Source organism: Colletotrichum navitas (genome assembly GCF_030913465.1).
Source record: "Colletotrichum navitas strain CBS 125086 chromosome Unknown LY79scaffold_1, whole genome shotgun sequence".
NCBI classification, from domain to species: Eukaryota; Fungi; Ascomycota; class Sordariomycetes; order Glomerellales; family Glomerellaceae; genus Colletotrichum; species Colletotrichum navitas.
Window position 1 is genome coordinate 287,957 of NW_026850547.1, and position 15,881 is coordinate 303,837.

General features: G+C 57.0%; 8 protein-coding genes across 8 annotated transcripts; 5 read left to right on the forward strand and 3 right to left on the reverse strand.

Moving 5' to 3' along the window:
* Window positions 1–7: 7 nt before the first annotated feature.
* Window positions 8–1,208, reverse strand: LY79DRAFT_503178 (WD domain-containing protein; the record flags this gene model as incomplete). The annotated part of the gene is made up of 3 exons (XM_060553379.1): window positions 8–48; window positions 102–929; window positions 986–1,208. The coding sequence occupies 3 exons, from the start codon at window positions 1,206–1,208 to the stop codon at window positions 8–10; spliced, it is 1,092 nt and encodes a 363-aa protein (XP_060420504.1).
* Window positions 1,209–1,841: 633 nt separating this feature from the next.
* On the forward strand, window positions 1,842–2,562 carry LY79DRAFT_664405 (RNA recognition domain-containing protein; the record flags this gene model as incomplete). The annotated part of the gene is made up of 3 exons (XM_060562880.1): window positions 1,842–1,924; window positions 1,972–2,188; window positions 2,251–2,562. 3 exons carry the CDS (start codon window positions 1,842–1,844, stop codon window positions 2,560–2,562), a joined length of 612 nt encoding a protein of 203 aa, XP_060420505.1.
* Window positions 2,544–3,653, reverse strand: LY79DRAFT_3844 (uncharacterized protein). The gene is made up of 3 exons (XM_060552881.1): window positions 3,166–3,653; window positions 2,890–3,108; window positions 2,544–2,804 (listed from the first exon to the last, which is right to left on the reverse strand). The coding sequence occupies exons 1-3, from the start codon at window positions 3,487–3,489 to the stop codon at window positions 2,631–2,633; spliced, it is 717 nt and encodes a 238-aa protein (XP_060420506.1). The 5' UTR covers window positions 3,490–3,653; the 3' UTR covers window positions 2,544–2,630.
* Window positions 3,654–4,440: 787 nt separating this feature from the next.
* Window positions 4,441–6,848, forward strand: LY79DRAFT_3859 (family 47 glycosyl hydrolase). The gene is made up of 2 exons (XM_060552900.1): window positions 4,441–5,255; window positions 5,330–6,848. The coding sequence occupies exons 1-2, from the start codon at window positions 4,667–4,669 to the stop codon at window positions 6,688–6,690; spliced, it is 1,950 nt and encodes a 649-aa protein (XP_060420507.1). The 5' UTR covers window positions 4,441–4,666; the 3' UTR covers window positions 6,691–6,848.
* Window positions 6,648–7,219, forward strand: LY79DRAFT_532261 (uncharacterized protein). Its single transcript, XM_060556285.1, has one exon. It carries the CDS (start codon window positions 6,712–6,714, stop codon window positions 6,907–6,909), a length of 198 nt encoding a protein of 65 aa, XP_060420508.1. The 5' UTR covers window positions 6,648–6,711; the 3' UTR covers window positions 6,910–7,219.
* Window positions 7,220–8,753, forward strand: LY79DRAFT_532262 (uncharacterized protein). Its single transcript, XM_060556286.1, has 2 exons — window positions 7,220–7,328; window positions 7,491–8,753. The coding sequence occupies exon 2, from the start codon at window positions 7,597–7,599 to the stop codon at window positions 8,317–8,319; it is 723 nt and encodes a 240-aa protein (XP_060420509.1). The 5' UTR covers window positions 7,220–7,328; window positions 7,491–7,596; the 3' UTR covers window positions 8,320–8,753.
* A 969-nt stretch (window positions 8,754–9,722) lies between these two features.
* Window positions 9,723–11,728, forward strand: LY79DRAFT_664409 (amino acid permease; the record flags this gene model as incomplete). Its single annotated transcript, XM_060562881.1, has 3 exons — window positions 9,723–10,303; window positions 10,363–10,572; window positions 10,666–11,728. The coding sequence occupies 3 exons, from the start codon at window positions 9,723–9,725 to the stop codon at window positions 11,726–11,728; spliced, it is 1,854 nt and encodes a 617-aa protein (XP_060420510.1).
* A 1,088-nt stretch (window positions 11,729–12,816) lies between these two features.
* LY79DRAFT_574441 (uncharacterized protein) lies at window positions 12,817–14,608 on the reverse strand (the record flags this gene model as incomplete). The annotated part of the gene is made up of 2 exons (XM_060559595.1): window positions 12,817–14,238; window positions 14,306–14,608. The coding sequence occupies 2 exons, from the start codon at window positions 14,606–14,608 to the stop codon at window positions 12,817–12,819; spliced, it is 1,725 nt and encodes a 574-aa protein (XP_060420511.1).
* Between the last annotated feature and the right edge of the window lie 1,273 nt (window positions 14,609–15,881).

Sequence of the window (15,881 nt, forward strand, 5' to 3'; positions counted from 1 at the left end):
GGTAAACCTAAGTGCTCCAAATGACAATTCTTCCGTCGACGCCGCTTGCTTCATGTCTAGTCAGCTTTGAAGGTCAACATAACAAAGGCTGGGAGACTTACATGAGAACTTTGTAAGGTTGCCGCCTGACGACTCATAGGGACGAAGGGTGGAGATGGTGTTCTGGTGGACCGTCTTGAGCTGAGTGTCATCCTTGACCTTACCCTTGAGATCCATCTGCCTAAACATGTTCAGGGCAGACTCCTCACGGGCATCGCTGAGGCCAGGGCGGCCCTTGGACTCGAGGGTGCCTGCCAGGCTCCAGCCGTCCTCACCACCCTTGAACCGGAAAGCCTCACAGTCGTAGCCTGCAGCGATGATCTCGTCCTCCGAGCTCCAAAGAAGGCTCATGAAGGGAAGGAGCTGGGTGGTAATGGTGACAACGGCACGGGGAGGCTGTTCAGGAGCGCTGGGGTACACGACGGTGATGCTACTATCGTGGGCAGCAAAGGCCAGAGCGTTTCCGCTGGGTGAGAATGAAACGGAGTGCACCCAGCCGGCAGAGTTATTGAGGTATTCTCCGCAGATAGTATTGAACGGCAAGCGTTCACCCCAAGCAGTCGGCTCCGGGCGGGCATCGACGCCCTTGATGAAGCTGGACAGAACACGAGCGTGGGCGTCGGTCGATCCGGCAGCGAGAAGAACGGAGTTGGGGTGCCATGCGACAGATGTAATGGTGCTTCGGATGGGCTTCTTTAAGTGCTTCGACACCCACCAGTCGTTTTCTTCCTCGAAGTAGCAGACGGCAATGACACGGTCGCCCGAGCCAACCGCGAACTTGGTTTCGGAGGGAGACCATCGCACAAAGGTTGCGGCGCGACTGATGCGAAGGAGGACAAGAGTAGGTTTGTATCCGGTCGGCGAGGGCTCCCAGACGAGGGCGTTGCGGTCTATCATGACAAGTCAGGTGCTGTTCTCAACTGGTCGGCTGCACGCATTGACGTACCTTGAGAGCAGGATACAATGCGGCCGCTGTTGGGAGCAATATCTACGCTCGTGACGGTCTTGTCGTGGCCCTTGAGCTCGTCCTTAAGCTTAAAGGCGCTGCCGGCTTGTTCATAGAGCTCAATGGTCGAGTCGCGGGCGATGGCCAACGTCTGACGGTCGGCAGAGAACGAGTGGTCTGCGATGGGAGCGTGGAAGAGGTGGTGAACCTGGGGAGCCGCCATGTTGAGGGAATATTTCGTGATAGGAGTATAGCTCTCTACTATCACTCTTTCGATCGGTTCGGGTCTGTTGACTGGAGGGAGCAGAGAAGGAAGTGGTGATTATGTCGGAAGACGAAGTTACGACTGTTAGGGCAGTGCTAGGAGATGCTGGCTGACCTCGTCCAAGCAAGGCAAGGTACCAACCCCAGGCAGTACATAGTAGTACGCAAGGTGCATGCATTGCGTACAGTACGCAGTGCGTAGTGTACCACCTACCTGAGAGGGAGGTGCACCGTGGTGGGGCAGATGGGGGGGTTACGTAGTGTACCTACCTAGGTACGGATAATGGTGCTTCAAAAGGGCAGCATGGCAGCTTGTGCTTTCTTAGGCATTAAGGTCACACCCCTGGGGCGTGCCCTCGATGCAGTGCAGAGCGTCGGCGCTAGCGACGAAGCTCCCCATAGGTTCAGCCAACTAAACTGCGGTGACAGGATATTCAATACAAAAATTCAGACCGCGGCGATTGTAACACAATAGAACCGCGGCGCGCCACCCCGACACTACCACGAAACCGAGTCAATTTTGCAGATACCAACGGTATACCACAAGATCGTTGATACTCTCACCCACGCTTCTCGCGCCCGCAATTGCACAATGGCGGCTGTCGCTCCCCCTCGTGGCCTTGCGCCTAACGCATCACTACCAGCCAAAGTCACGACCATCCCCCCGAACCAGACGTGAGTGGAGATTATCGCGTTACCGGAGCATTTTCTGATGTCTATAGACTCTATGTTACGAACTTGCCGTCCAACAAGATCCAGAAACAAGACCTGCGAACCGAACTCTACCTGCTTTTCTCGACGTACGGGCCCGTTCTCGATATCGTCGCCATGAAGACGATGAAGATGCGAGGGCAAGCGCACATCACCTTCCGCGATGTACAAACAGCGACCCAAGCCATGCGCTCTCTCGAGGGCTTCGAGTTCCTTGGCCGCCCTTTGGTACGTGTCCCTCCGAGAACGCTGGACCACAAACGACGATTGCTGACCGACCGAGTGAACAGACTATCCAGTACGCCAAGTCAAAGTCCGACTTCGTTGCCAAGCTAGACGGCACATACAAGATGCCGAACTCGACAGCTGGAGCTTCCAGCACCGAAGTGACGGACCTCCAGAAGAGCATCTTTAACGCCCCGGCACCAGGCGCGGCATCTGGCGCTGCTCCGGGCACCGCGCCGGCAAAGCCCTCGGCCGGCGGTGACCAGCCCATGAGTGATGCGCAGGCATCCGACGCGAGGGGTCAGAAGCGGACGAGGGACGAGGAAGAAGACGAGGACAGTGACGTTGCCATGGAGGAGGACAGCGACGACGACTGATCCTCTTGAGGGTCTTGCGAACGAGTTCATTCAGTGGCGAGGTGAAGGGAGGCCGAGGGCGGCGTGCTTTAGCCGGACGACTCCATGGCCATCTCTTTAGGCACCCAGAGCCCCACGCATCCGCCGACCAGGCCGAGCCATAGCATCATATACTGTTCCCTGGAACAGTTGAAGCCCGACATGGCGTCCCCAAGAAGGCATGGGTGGATGAAAAACGAGGGTAGTCCCGTGAGGGGGTGGTGCTGCAGCCTTATGTGTTAGTACAGACCTGCAGATGGTCTCTTTCAGAAGTTGTAATTGACCTGTCTATAGCTGATGGGCACTTACGTCGCCAGAGATGCCTCCGATGCCACTTGTCCTCCGCAGGGCATCCTTGAACTGATCGGGAACCAGCCGTCGAAAGACAGTGTCGAGATTGAAGGGCGGCTCATCGGCTGGCAGCCCGTGTAATGTAAACCATAAGCACGGCATGCGATACGTGGGATGTAGGTGCACTTCATAGACGACGTATCCGGAGTCCGGTGCCAGGGGTTTGGAGAGAGCAGCCTGTGGTGTCACCGAGTCAGGCAGCTGGCCACGAAAAGACAAGCTCGAGGACTTTACCTCGTCAGATTCCTCTGCATCAATCATAGCCTCATCGCCCAGCCCAAGTGCGTCTCCTTCCGAACTGCCTTCTACGAAAGAAAACTTGTCCAAAACTGAGGAGAGATCCCCGTAATCCAGCGTGGCCTCAAGCGGCCGGATGATTTGCAAGTACGTTGTGTATTCGACGCCAGACGCAAACGATGTGTCGAGTGCGGTGCATACTCTCAACTTGAACCGTTGCCGTAGTGAACCTAGCGTAGCACGGCAATATTGGCTATCGAAGTGATGACACACCTCGGAAAACTCGTCCGGGGTCAAGAACGGGAAGTCCTTGAATGACATGATGCTGATAATGGACGTGTGTAGTGACTGCGCTGTACGTGATTTCGTTGCCGAGAAATAGTCTAAACGTATGAATACGACACCTGCGATCAATAACTTCTATGGCTGTATGGAGATGCGGATCTTGTTGAATCCCTGTGTGACTCATTCGCCTTATTCCAAATTGATCTCGCTGCGATGTATGATTGGCGATTTTGCAATACGCGCCTTGTGACTGTGGGTTCTAAAAAGGCCGATCCGGGAGGCACCGAGTCGAATTCGGAGATCTTGAAGCGGCAACCTTGGGTTTCCGGGACGGTGCCCGCTCCTTTCTCCTTGGAGATGATCGGATGCTCGCCGGCTGTGTGCCCTTCCAAGCCCCACCCGGCCGGATTACTACTGGTGCTTGGGTACCAGCAGATGAGGTAATTAAGGTTGTGACCAGCCAGCTGGACGGAAGAGTAAGCAAGTGCTCTTGTAGTTGGGTACCTAGGTACGGTCCTACCTAGGTACCGGTATGTAGGTCGGTGTCGGGCGGATCGGCATGTTTTTGCGCCGATCCGAAAAAGACCATCCATCGAATTAGGTATTAGCGTTCCAGTGCCAGGGTGCTTTCTGGGATTACCATCCGCCACCTCCTAGGAGCTGCGACTAATGAGGCCGGTCGCGTCAATCCACAACTTACAGGTGGCCTTTTCTCAGCGTTCAGTGGAGGCTGGGTGGTTTCATTGCCAGCCATGCCATAGCCAAGCCAACCAGGCGTGCCGGTCTTTCCTCCCACCGCCCCGAGCAGCCCGATAGTGGACACGCGTGCAAGGTGCAAGCCATTACAGCGGGTTGGCGGGTAAAGTGGTTACTGATCCACCACGGTTTAGCTCGGTCGACGCCTTCGCGGCAACGAAGACCGACGTCTTTGGCAGCTCGCTCCAGTTAACGCGGAAAGTCCACATCATCGAATTTCGCGTGCTCTAATACAATCTTGGTCTTCGTTGCCGTCTCTCTGTCCTTTTTTTCCCTCTGCCAATCTACGTCCCACCGTTGCAACAATCGTTATTCTTGTTGCTTCCCGTGAGGCGTTGAACTCCGCACCACCTTGCCCCCTTCCACAGGCGCTATTGACTTTTGGCGACCTGTTCGTCCCGTCCTTGTTTGTTCGAAACCGCTGGTATCCACACTGCGACAATGCTGAGAGCGTAATATGAACGTCCGCGACCCTTTCAACCTACACCGGAACTCAGCCATCAACGTTTTCAAAGTGACGGCCTCCCGAGCTGCCCAGAACATAAAAGAAAAGGCGGTCGAGGTCGGAGCCACTGCCTTGAACGACATGGCTTTCAATGTGCCCAAGAATGTCCCCTCCTTTAATAACCCGCAACGAGTACTTGAAGATCGCTACTGGGGCGCCTCTGCCGTAAACAGCCGATCCGGCCGTGGAGGGAATTCCGGTATCTTCCACGGCGTGCAAGGACGAGTCGAAGACCTGCTCGGCACCAGGGGCCAACTGCCAATGTACAAAGACAAGCCTTACGCCCATCACGCAAGCCGGAGGTTTCGTCTTTGGCGGAGGAAACGCTCGATCCTGGTCACTCTGCTGCTCCTTTTCTCAGGCCTGTGGTTCTTCGGTTTCTTCTCGGAAGGCTCCAAGGCACGAGCGTCGGCATCAACATGGACAGGTTGGCTTGGCGCTTCTGAGCCCGCGGGCAAGAAGGTGGACTGGCTCAAGAGGCGAGAGAGAGTGGTGGAAGCCTTTGAGCTTAGCTGGGATGCTTACGAGCGCTACGCATGGGGTAACGTTGACTCTGCCAACCCGACTGTTTGACAACGATTATGTTCGAAGACTAACAGCCGCATCTGCAAATAGGCTACGACGAGTACCACCCCATCGCGAAGACCGGACGACAGATGGCCCCCAAGGGTCTCGGCTGGATCATCATCGACGCCCTGGATACCATGATGCTGATGAACCTGACATCGCGATTGACCCACGCGAGGCAATGGCTCACCACCGACTTGACGTGGGACCAGAATCAGGATGTCAACACATTCGAAACCACTATCAGGATGCTCGGTGGTCTCCTCTCCGCGCACTACCTGTCAAACGAGTTTCCCGAATTGGCCCCGATCAAGGACGACGACCCAGGTGCGCCGGGCGAGGATTTGTACTTGGAAAAGGCAAAGGACCTGGCCGATCGCTTGATGAGTGCCTTCGATTCGCCTTCTGGAGTTCCTTACGCGAGCGTCAATTTGGCCGAGTTCAAGGGCATCGTCTCCCACGCCGACGGGGGCGCTTCCTCGACCGCCGAAACGACCACTCTGCAGCTCGAATTCAAGTACCTGGCCAAGCTCACTGGCGAAAAGGACTTTTGGGACAAGGTCGAGAGAGTCATGCAGGTTGTCGACGACAATGGCGCCCAGGACGGCCTCGTTCCCATCTACATCTACGCCACGACGGGAGAGTTCAGGGGCGACAACATTCGCCTCGGTTCCCGCGGTGACTCGTACTATGAGTACCTGATCAAACAGTACCTGCAGACGAACAAGCAGGAACCTATTTACCAAGAGATGTGGGATGAAGCCCTCGAGGGCGTGCGCAAGCATTTGATCACCTATAGCAAGCCCTCTGGCTTCACTGTGCTTGGAGAACGGCCCTCTGGGCTGAACAACGAGCTGTCTCCGAAGATGGACCATCTCGTATGCTTCATGCCCGGAACGATTGCGCTAGGAGCTACTGGTGGTATCCCCGAGGCGGAGGCCAGACGGTTACCGACATGGAACACAAAGAAGGACGAAGACATGAAGCTGGCTCGCGAGCTCATGCAGACCTGCTGGGGCATGTATAAGTGGATGGCGACCGGGCTTGCTGGAGAGATCACCTACTTCAACATCGACAACCCTCCGGCGCCCGCCACAGCCTCGCATCATCCACCGAAGGACTTTGACCCCGACCCCCACGCCAAGTGGCGAGAGGACTACAATGTTCACTCCAACGATGTCCACAATCTGCAGAGACCCGAGTCCGTCGAGAGCTTGTTCTACATGTGGAGGATCACCGGGGATCCGATCTACAGGGAGTGGGGATGGGAAATGTTCAAGTCCTTCGTCAACTACACCTCGGTTGAGGAAGGCGGCGGGTTCACGAGCTTGAGCAACGCCAACACGATCCCTCCTGTTGTGCGTGACAACCTGGAGAGCTTCTGGATGGTAAGTTGCTACTGGGCGTAAGAACAAAGCATCGCGTGACTAATGCAAAAACTACAGGCTGAAACTCTAAAGTACTTTTACCTTTTGTTCTCGCCCAACGACTTGTTGCCCATGGACAAAGTCGTTTTCAATACTGAGGCTCATCCGTTGCCCCGCTTTGACATGGGCAAGCTGTTCAAGACCGGTTGGAAGCGGAAGCCGAGAGACGCCAACGGAAAGATTATCGTCGAGCAAGCATGATATCATTGATGGAGGATCTCCCTGTTATGACCGTCAGGGAGGTATTGTTTATATAGTAGCATGTCTGTGTCTTTGGAGTCTGTCAAATCCAAATGGCATGGCCTGGCGTTGTATGGGGAGTAATTTAGGTCCGTACAAAAGCAACTGCATGAATCCAAAGTTTGATTCACTGTCTTCCAGTTGGTTACTGCTCATCGTATGTGAGTGGATAAAGCACCCCGACTCTGTCCAAACAAGGTGCGGAGGGAGCACACCTTTGATACAAGTGCTTGGAAACTAGAGTCTAACGCCTTGATCCTTAACAGAGTAAGACGGGAGGAACATAAGCACACAGAAGGGTGAAAAGGAAATGACTTTCTGCTTTGTGAGCTGAGACATCCTGCAGGCCCTAGGGCTTACGTCAGAACGTCGTCTTGTACCTATTACCGCATATTAGCCCCGAAGCTACCACGGACATGTCGAAGCGTAGTCTTGGGGATTGGCCAACGAAAAGAAAGTCGGGTCAACAGGATCTAGAAGAGGACACCAGCCTGTATATAAAGTAGCTGTGATGCCTTGCTGGGAGTAAACTCTAAACTTACTCTGGTACACTTCCTCCTCCTGACGCTCTTGGGTCGTGACTCTCATCAGGCGAAAGGGCCAGTGACCTCTGTTAACCACCCTACATAAGCTATCCAAACAAGCAACATGCCGTCCCTACCAGACCACGCCTTCACGATCACGGGCGGCTGCAACTGCAGCGCCATCCGCTACAAAATATCCATACCAGCACTCGCGGACCGACCCCCGACGCACATGAAAGTATCCCTCTTCCTCTCGCCCGAGCAGGCGAAGAAGGACTGGCGCCTGCCGACCCTTGCCGTGTGTCACTGCGCCAGCTGCCGCCGCGGCTTCGGGAGCGTGGTGCCAGCGATGGCGCAGTGCGCCGCGTATATGGTCTCCGTCTCGGCTCTTCCCGTCAAGTCGACCGAGAAGGCAGAGGACGTCGGGACGGGCGGGTTTTCAGCTCTGGCGCCGCGGGAATCGGCAGGAGAGCTGGACGAGGAGCGGCAGGCGGAGTTTCGCCCGGCGACCGAAGTGTTCAAGCCCGGGACCGCGTCCGGGGACGAGGAGACGTGGGTCAGGTTCTACCACGCCTCCGGGTGCGTGCCGGATGCGGCGCGGGTGTTTTGCGGGCGGTGCGGGGTGCACTTTGGCAAGGCTTACCGAATCACGGAGGATCTGTACGGGTTCATGGACAAGCCGGCGGGCGGGTGGGACGAGGTGGTGAACATCAGCATCGCGACCATGGATGACGAATGGCTGGGGCAGGATTGGATGGAGCCGGCGGTGCAGGCTTTTGGGGGATTGTGGGGGGTTCCATGGGTTGTGAGAACGGTAAAGATGGGCGAGGACGAGGGCCAAGTATGAGAAGCATTCTAGCAAGTGTTTCTTCGTTGATAAGTCGAACCTGAATGCGTAAACCTGCCGACCAAGCGCGTACGGAATCATGGTGGCTTGTGTGTATATATTGCTTCACCTGACTCTGATGGATAAAACATCTCTACATCGCAGGTTAGCACATCTCATCTAGGATACGGAATGTTTCGAACTGGCGCAGGAGATAAGCGCAAACACAAGCGACGACGCAGTTGGGATATTGACCAACCGTCGACTGCCTCGGCGCCCAGAATATGGGACGACTTTGGCGTGTAAGCCCAGACTGGGCTGTGCACCTGTCAGAAAGGCAATGCTGGGACGAGCACAGATGATGCAGCACGCTTTCTTGCATTTTGTTGCATTTCTCCGAAAGTCAATTCGACGCCTTTCAGCGTCTCCGCAAAGGGCATACACAAATTAAGCAGACAAGAGAAGATGCAGGTTTGCAAGAGGTCTCGAGATGGTGCTGTCGAGGAACCCGGCATCCTCAATAGTGGAGATCCCCCCCCCCCCCCATGTCACCCCCGGACAAGCATATGCCTGCACCGATTGCTGACCTCCCTCGACAAGCGAGAGGGAGAGATAGCAAAGTGGATTCGTTTGGGGGTACGGAGTACAAGATTCGAGGCCAGCCGTTAGTATCGCCCTCCTTACTCGCCCGTTATCCGGCCCAGCCCGGGCCTTTGCCTGTTCGAGGAGGGGGGGGGGGGGGGGGGGGGGTTGTTCGTCTTGGTGCCGACCTAACGTTTGAAGGGATCGAGAGTGGCGTTGCCAGCGGAACATCCCTGTCGCAAAGATAGAGTGTCAAAGTGTGTACCCCCAATCCCACCATGCCGTCCGTCACTTTGTCGAACACGCCAATGCGGCAAACTGTGCTGCTGCTGGTTAAGGTTGAGGACCCAGCCTGATAGGCCTCTCCCTCCACGACGAGTCGGCCGACCCCCTTTCGGCGAGAAAGGTAATCGTTACGCCGCCGCAACGACCGTCCGTCCTGCCAAGTACGGATAGGTGAAACCTTGGATTGCCGGAAAACACTCCCATCATCGACGACCACACCCAGCAGCCAAAGACGCAATCACGCGACCCTCGAGCCGTCGAACCATCCAACCGCTCTCCGACGACGCCAGAATACATACCCCTTCACGGACAGGCATGCGCTCCTTCGCAGAGCTGACCGACAACTAAAGAGCGGTTTCCCGGCTTAACGAGCGAGCGAGAGAGAGAGAGAGAGCGAAACGGCCCTCGATCTCTCTCCTTCTTGCGAACCGATTGGCGTCAACCCACCACCGGCCAATCGACATACGTACGACCCGAAAAACCCTTGCCATTTCCTCCCGGGTGCGACCAGCGGCGAGAGAAGAACACGGGCCGCTTTCCTGAACTTGCGAAACGACATGGCCCCGTACAATGAGGACGTCGAACTCAGCACCATCAAGGTCAAGGAGGACTCCCTCACCCTCGGGAGCAGCTACAGCATGCGGCGCGAACCGGTCTACGACCCGAGCCCCGCGCCGGGCGTCTTCGCCCGCGTGCTCGAGAGCTTCAAGCGCGACCCGGGCCAGATGACGGAGAATATGCGCCACCACCGCCGCCGCCACAGGTCGAACAGCAACTCGTCCATAGACCTGGAACCGGGCAACGGGCGCGTCCCCAACGGCGTGCACTACTACGACATCCGCCTCGCGAACCTGCAGACCTCCAACTCGCTGCTGAGCAGGAAGCTCAAGGGCAGGCACCTGCAGATGATCGCCATCGGCGGCTCCATCGGCACGGGGCTGTTCGTGGCGTCGGGACAGGCTCTCGAGGTCGGCGGACCCGCCTCGCTGCTGATTGCCTTCTCGCTCGTGGGCGCCATGCTGTATTGCACCTGCCAGGCCCTCGGCGAGCTGGCCGTTGCCTTCCCCGTGGCCGGCTCGTTCTCGGCCTACTCGACGCGGTTCCTGGACCCCTCGTGGGGCTTCGCCATGGGCTGGAAGTGAGTAGCGCAACCCGCCTGCCGTCTTCCATGCGGGCTAACGTCTCTTGTGTGTACAGCTACGCTTTGCAGTGGTTGACCGTCCTCCCGCTCGAGATCATTGCGGCATCCATCACGATAACGTTTTGGGACCCCAACATTACCAAGGCCATCTTCGTCACAATCTTCCTCACCGGCATCATTGCCATAAACCTCTTTGGCGTCAAGGGATACGGAGAGGCCGAATTCATCTTCTCCATTATCAAAATCATTGCCGTGATTGGCTTCATGTGAGTCTTTTTCTTTTTCTTTTTTAAACCCTCCGGCCCCGTGTCTGTCTGCCTTGTCTTGTCTCCGCGTCTAACGCCGCCGTCGCCCGAAAGCTTGCTCGGGATCGTCCTCAACTGCGGGGGGACCCCCGACTCCGGATACATCGGCGGCCGGTACTGGCAGGACCCCGGGGCGTTCCACAACGGCCTCAAGGGCCTCTGCAGCGTCTTCGTCACGGCCGCCTTCGCCTTCGCAGGCACCGAGATGGTCGGCCTCGCCGCGGCCGAGACGGCGAACCCGCGCAAGTCGCTGCCCACGGCCATCAAGCAGGTCTTCTGGCGCATCACCCTGTTCTACGTCGTCGCCCTCACCCTCATCGGCCTGCTGGTCCCCTACAACGAGGAGCGCCTCCTGGGCGCCGACACCTCCGTCGACGCCACCACGTCCCCCTTCGTCATCGCCATCGAGAACGCCAGCATCGACGTCCTCCCCTCCGTCATGAACGCCGTCATCCTCATCGCCGTGCTCTCCGTGGGCAACTCGGCCGTCTTCGGCTCCTCCCGCACCCTCGCTGCCCTGGCGGACCAGCACCAGGCCCCGCGCTTCCTCTCCTACGTCGATCGCAAGGGCCGCCCCCTGATGGCCATCGGCCTCGCCGGCGGTGTCGGTCTCATCGCCTATCTCGCCGACCTCGAGCAGCAGGACCAGGTCCTCGACTGGCTCCTCGCCATCTCCGGCCTCTCGTCCGTCTTCACCTGGGCCTCCATCTGCCTCTGCCACATCCGCTTCCGCCGCGCCTGGGCCCTCAAGGGCCACGGCCTGCACGAGCTCGCCTTCCGCTCCCAGGTCGGCGTCGTGGGATCCTGGTGCGGCCTCATCATGAACCTCCTCGTGCTCGTGGCCCAGTTCTGGGTCGGCGCCTTCCCCGTCGGCTGGGAGAAGTGGGAGCCCGAGGCCGTCGTCCGCAACTTCTTTCTGCGCTACGCCGCGTTTCCCATCGTCGTCATCATGTACGTCGTCCACAAGTTCTATTTCCGCACTACCATCGTCCGCGTCAAGGACATGGACGTCAGCACCGGCCGCCGCGACTTCAACCTCGGCATCCTCGTCACCCAGGAGCAGGAGGAGCGGCAGTCGTGGCCCACGTGGAAGCGCGTGTACAAGTTCCTGTGCTGATGAGCGCGCGGGGCGACATCGTCTTGTGCTGAGCCCAGGCGGCGAGTAGTGTATAAACTACATGCTTTTTCTTTCTCTCCCCTTTTCTTCATTTTCATTTGTCTTCCCCTCCTCGCCTTTGGGTAATACGATAAAGTGATGGACAGTGAGCGTGGCGTTTGGATTTACCGGGTGGGAATAGTATGGATATATTTCTCTTGTGGTTTGAGAATTCAGGGAGGGAGTGCGGGACACGGGCTACATACTTGTTGGGCATGTCTCGACCAAGAGACCAGATGTGGTCGAGTGAGCGAGTTCTCTGAGTAGCGGGAAACCAGATGCTTATACAAAGGAGGTGAGGCGGGGCCGTCACCGGTCTCTCCCGCTCCATAGCGATCCACGATCCGCAGCCCAGACGTGGTAGATATTGAGTAGCGACAACCGAGACTCCCGGTAACCGATCCGTTGGTTGGCCTAGCTCGTGACGCTTTGCTCAATCAGCCGTCAGCCATGTACCTGTTTTTTAAGGGAGGGCGGCATGGCCTTTGATACATGCCCTTGTTTGTCGACGGCCAGTTTCACTCACGGTGGCCGGCTACATCACTGTGACAGCACGCAAACAGTCAGTGCCACGCAGCTCGCATGTTTCCCGGCGAGCACCAGATGCCTACTGGAGGATTTGTCGTGGCCAAAACCAGGCAGATAAAAAAAATAGGTTTTCGGTCTGTTGGATATCATGGGCTTTGTACACAATAAGATAATAGAGGAACCTATGTTTTTCCCTCAGCATCCTCTCCTATCGCCCCTAATCCAAAAACAACTTTAATCTCATCATCTCGCCCGCGGAGGGGTAGCACAGCATTGTTACATCCAATTGTATCGAGCCAGAAAAGCGTCTTTCCAGAGCTGCTTCCGATCGCGCAGTGGTTCGAGTGTGGGTCCGCAGGTGAGAGGAGAACAGGTAGAGTTCTGGCAGCAGTAAGTCGCTCCCGTGATTCATGGGCAGCGTGTCAAAGACACGTGGTCGTAACAAAACAATCAAGAAATGCCAGGCCCTGCTGGGGCGTAGAGTGCTGCACAGCACAAGCACAGGCCTGAGGCGATCGTGTTTAGAAGTCCCAGAAGCTCTTCTGGGCCGCCGTCATGCCACCACCCTTGGGCGGAATGGCCCTGATAGGCTCCTCCTCGTCGGCGTCGCCGTAGAGCCAGTTTCGGTTGGTGCCCTTCTTCCCGCCCATGCCGTCGCCGGCAATGTGGATACCCTTCGACTCGGCATCCTTATCGTCTCTAGTCTTCTTCGAGCCCATGCCGTCTCCGGCAATGTGGATGCCGCTGCCGGGGCCCTTCTGCGCCTCGGGCCTGTTCTCCTTCTGCGACGCGGGAGACTCGTCGTAGGATTCCCAGTTGGAGTTCATCTGGGTAACCGCCTTCTTGCGAGAGTCGCTGACCGCCGCCCGCCCCTGTTGACCGGCGTGGTTAGGCGAGTTATCCTCCATGGCGAAATGAGGATCGAAGTCCTTCTGACGGTGATTCAGGTTCGTGATGTTGCCCAGAGCACGGTCCGAGTCGGCAGGAAGAGGCTTGCCATCTTCACTGTACAGGTTGTTCTCGTAGAGGTGGAGACCATCGTTGTGTGCAGCGCCCTTGGGTCGTCCCGGCTGTCGGGGAGTGACCGCTGGGCCGTCGTCTTCGAAGTCGAAATGGGCCTCAGCATCACGGCGGCCCTTCACCTGGGCCACCCGTGCAACCGGAGTCTGCTTGACTGCCGAGTTGTTGATGTCGGTGTCCCAATGGCGAACATCCTGTGCGCGCTGCGTCTTGCCAGGCTTGATCTTCTGCGGGGTTGTAAAATCGTCAAAAGACCAACTGCTGTCATGCTTGCTGGGCTTGGGACGGCCCTCGGCGGGCTTGGGGGTATCTTGCGGGTCAGAGCCGTCAGCGAAGTCAAAGTGTTGGAATTTCTTGGGGTTCGGCCGGTAGAACTTTTCGGGTGACTTTTGCTCGGGACTGTCGGGCACATGGGCGTGCTCATCAGCGTCAAACAAGCGACTGGGCTGGAAGTTCTTGCCGGCGCCGCTCTTGGGAGCGACGAACTTGCTGGGCGACGCGTCGCGCTCACGGCCTGCGCTAGGAGAGCCTGGCTCTTCCAGCTCGGCATTGCCTAGAATGTCGGTGATAGACCGTTGATGCGGTCGTGTGCCCGCATAAGGTGACACGACAGCCCGGGGGCTTTCTTCAGCCTGTTGCTCTCTGGGCGCGAACAAGGAGAGGGAGGCGTGCGGGTCGCGGAGGGCGTTGGTCGAGCTGCCGCGTGTGCGGTTGATCAGCTCGTTGGTGTCAGGAGCAGTGTCGGCCTTGCCAGTGGCCTTCAAGCCCTTGGTGATGAGCTTGATTTGCTCGGTGCTGTCCCGGATGGGCCAGTTTCGGCCCGACCTGCCAATGATGTCGCATTGCTTCAGGAGGGCGCCTTGGTCCCAAGTCTGTCTGATCTGTGTAATCCTGCCGTCGCCATCGAAGTTCACAACATGCATCTGTTGTGGCGCGAGGTGTCAGCTGGGTCAGGTGGCAGGTGTCTTGGGGGGGCGGGGCAGTACGAACAATAGGAAGGTAGACAGTGCGGTCGGCCAGGAAGTTGTCATCCAGGCCGGGCAGGTAGACGCCTCCGCTGGTGACGAACTCTAGAGTGGTGTCTACCTCGGCGGCGATAGCATCACGACCCTCGACAACATCCAGGACCTCCTCCTTGTGCTTCTTGACCTGGTTGCGCAGGGTGTTGAGATGCTTGATGATCTCGCTAGGGCCACTGTAAGTGGTGGTCGTGGTGATGTAGTAGAGGGTCGCGTTCGGAGCGAGCAACGACGAGTTGGGCGCAGCCAGGAACTGCTTATACGTGGCGGCCATCGTAGCCAAGGGTATCTTGTGAATGCGACAAGATGCGGCGCGGAATTGGTTGTTCGTTTATTCGATGTTGGTGGAGTCCTTTGCAGCTGCTAACATGCACGGCTCGAGGGGTTCAAGCTGTCAGGGAGCAAAGCTCAGCAGGCTAAAAGGGGAAAAAAAAGAGACAGTGTCCTGGACAACTTGTCAAGGTTCGTTTTGATACAGAAGAGGAAGAGAAGAGGAGGAAGAAGAAAAACAACAGATGGAGAAGATGTGGGTGGCTCGGCCCAAAACAGGAGGACTGAACGTGTTGTTCTGGAAGGGGGAGAAGGAAAATGAAGGGATGGGCCCTGCGACAGGGTGCATCAGGGAAGGGGAAAGCACGACACTTTTTAGAGGGGAGTGAAAAGGCTCCAGGTAGTGAGTACTTACGATACTCTAGAAGTCTACGGAGTCTGTGGGCAACACGTGGGAGCTGCGCGTACACACTACTTTGCATCTTGGGGACCCGACCCAGTACCCCCAGCCTAGACTTGGGATTAGCTTGCCATTGGCTGCCTAACTCTCCAGGTACACAAAAAGACCCAATCCAAAGAAAGACAAAGGATCTGGCACCTGCCAATGTCTCCAGGCGTCGCAGAGAATGGGACCGGTCTTGAACCAACCCCAACGCGACCGACCATTGCCGTAGTTCCTTAGTAGCCAGGCGAGTATGGTTCCCGGATCAGCATTGTATCTGCGTATCGACAAGGGATGGTACGTAGGTTGAAATAGGAAACACATGTACGCGACCAAGTTTCTCGTATCTGGGTTGGCAACATAACATGGTGCCAGATCTACCTGCCACACAGACATTGGTTGACAACGCCAATCACGGGGTGATGGAGGCGGCGCATATGCTAGTTTGCCCCGCCGAGATAAGTATCCACCATAAAACCAAACAGACAGATACCTTGTATCAACAATGAGAATGAGGATAAGGGGTTCAGCTGGTTGGTTGGTGTTGATATGTTCTAGCCAGCAAACAAACATCATGCCTATGTAGGTAACCCGTCACCCTAAGAGGCTCGGCATAGCAGTCCAGTGGGAATTCTCTCCAATCTCGACGGGCATGCATGCATCAGGAGCCGCATATATGAATGGAAATGCAGTTCATGCACAGCACGCTCCGCCCCTCTTTGGCAGGTCCTCGGCCGTCCATGATTGGCTCCATCTCACCCCAGGCCCCCTGTTTCATCAATGTGTCTTTCCCACTTGCCCACTTGCGGTTAGCGCTGCCGTATGGTTCCCCTGG

Bases quoted from the DNA above. Each gene is read 5' to 3' on its own strand.
- LY79DRAFT_532262 (XM_060556286.1), top strand. From the start codon at position 7,597: ATGCCGTCCCTACCAGACCACGCCTTCACGATCACGGGCGGCTGCAAC.
- LY79DRAFT_532261 (XM_060556285.1), top strand. From the start codon at position 6,712: ATGCAAAAACTACAGGCTGAAACTCTAAAGTACTTTTACCTTTTGTTC.
- LY79DRAFT_3844 (XM_060552881.1), bottom strand. From the start codon at position 3,489: ATGTCATTCAAGGACTTCCCGTTCTTGACCCCGGACGAGTTTTCCGAG. The intron at 3,109-3,165 runs GTAAAGTCCTCG...GTGACACCACAG, and splicing joins ATGCAGAGGAATCTGACGAG to GCTGCTCTCTCCAAACCCCT. The intron at 2,805-2,889 runs GTAAGTGCCCAT...ATAAGGCTGCAG, and splicing joins TCGGAGGCATCTCTGGCGAC to CACCACCCCCTCACGGGACT.
- LY79DRAFT_3859 (XM_060552900.1), top strand. From the start codon at position 4,667: ATGAACGTCCGCGACCCTTTCAACCTACACCGGAACTCAGCCATCAAC. The intron at 5,256-5,329 runs GTAACGTTGACT...ATCTGCAAATAG, and splicing joins TTACGAGCGCTACGCATGGG to GCTACGACGAGTACCACCCC.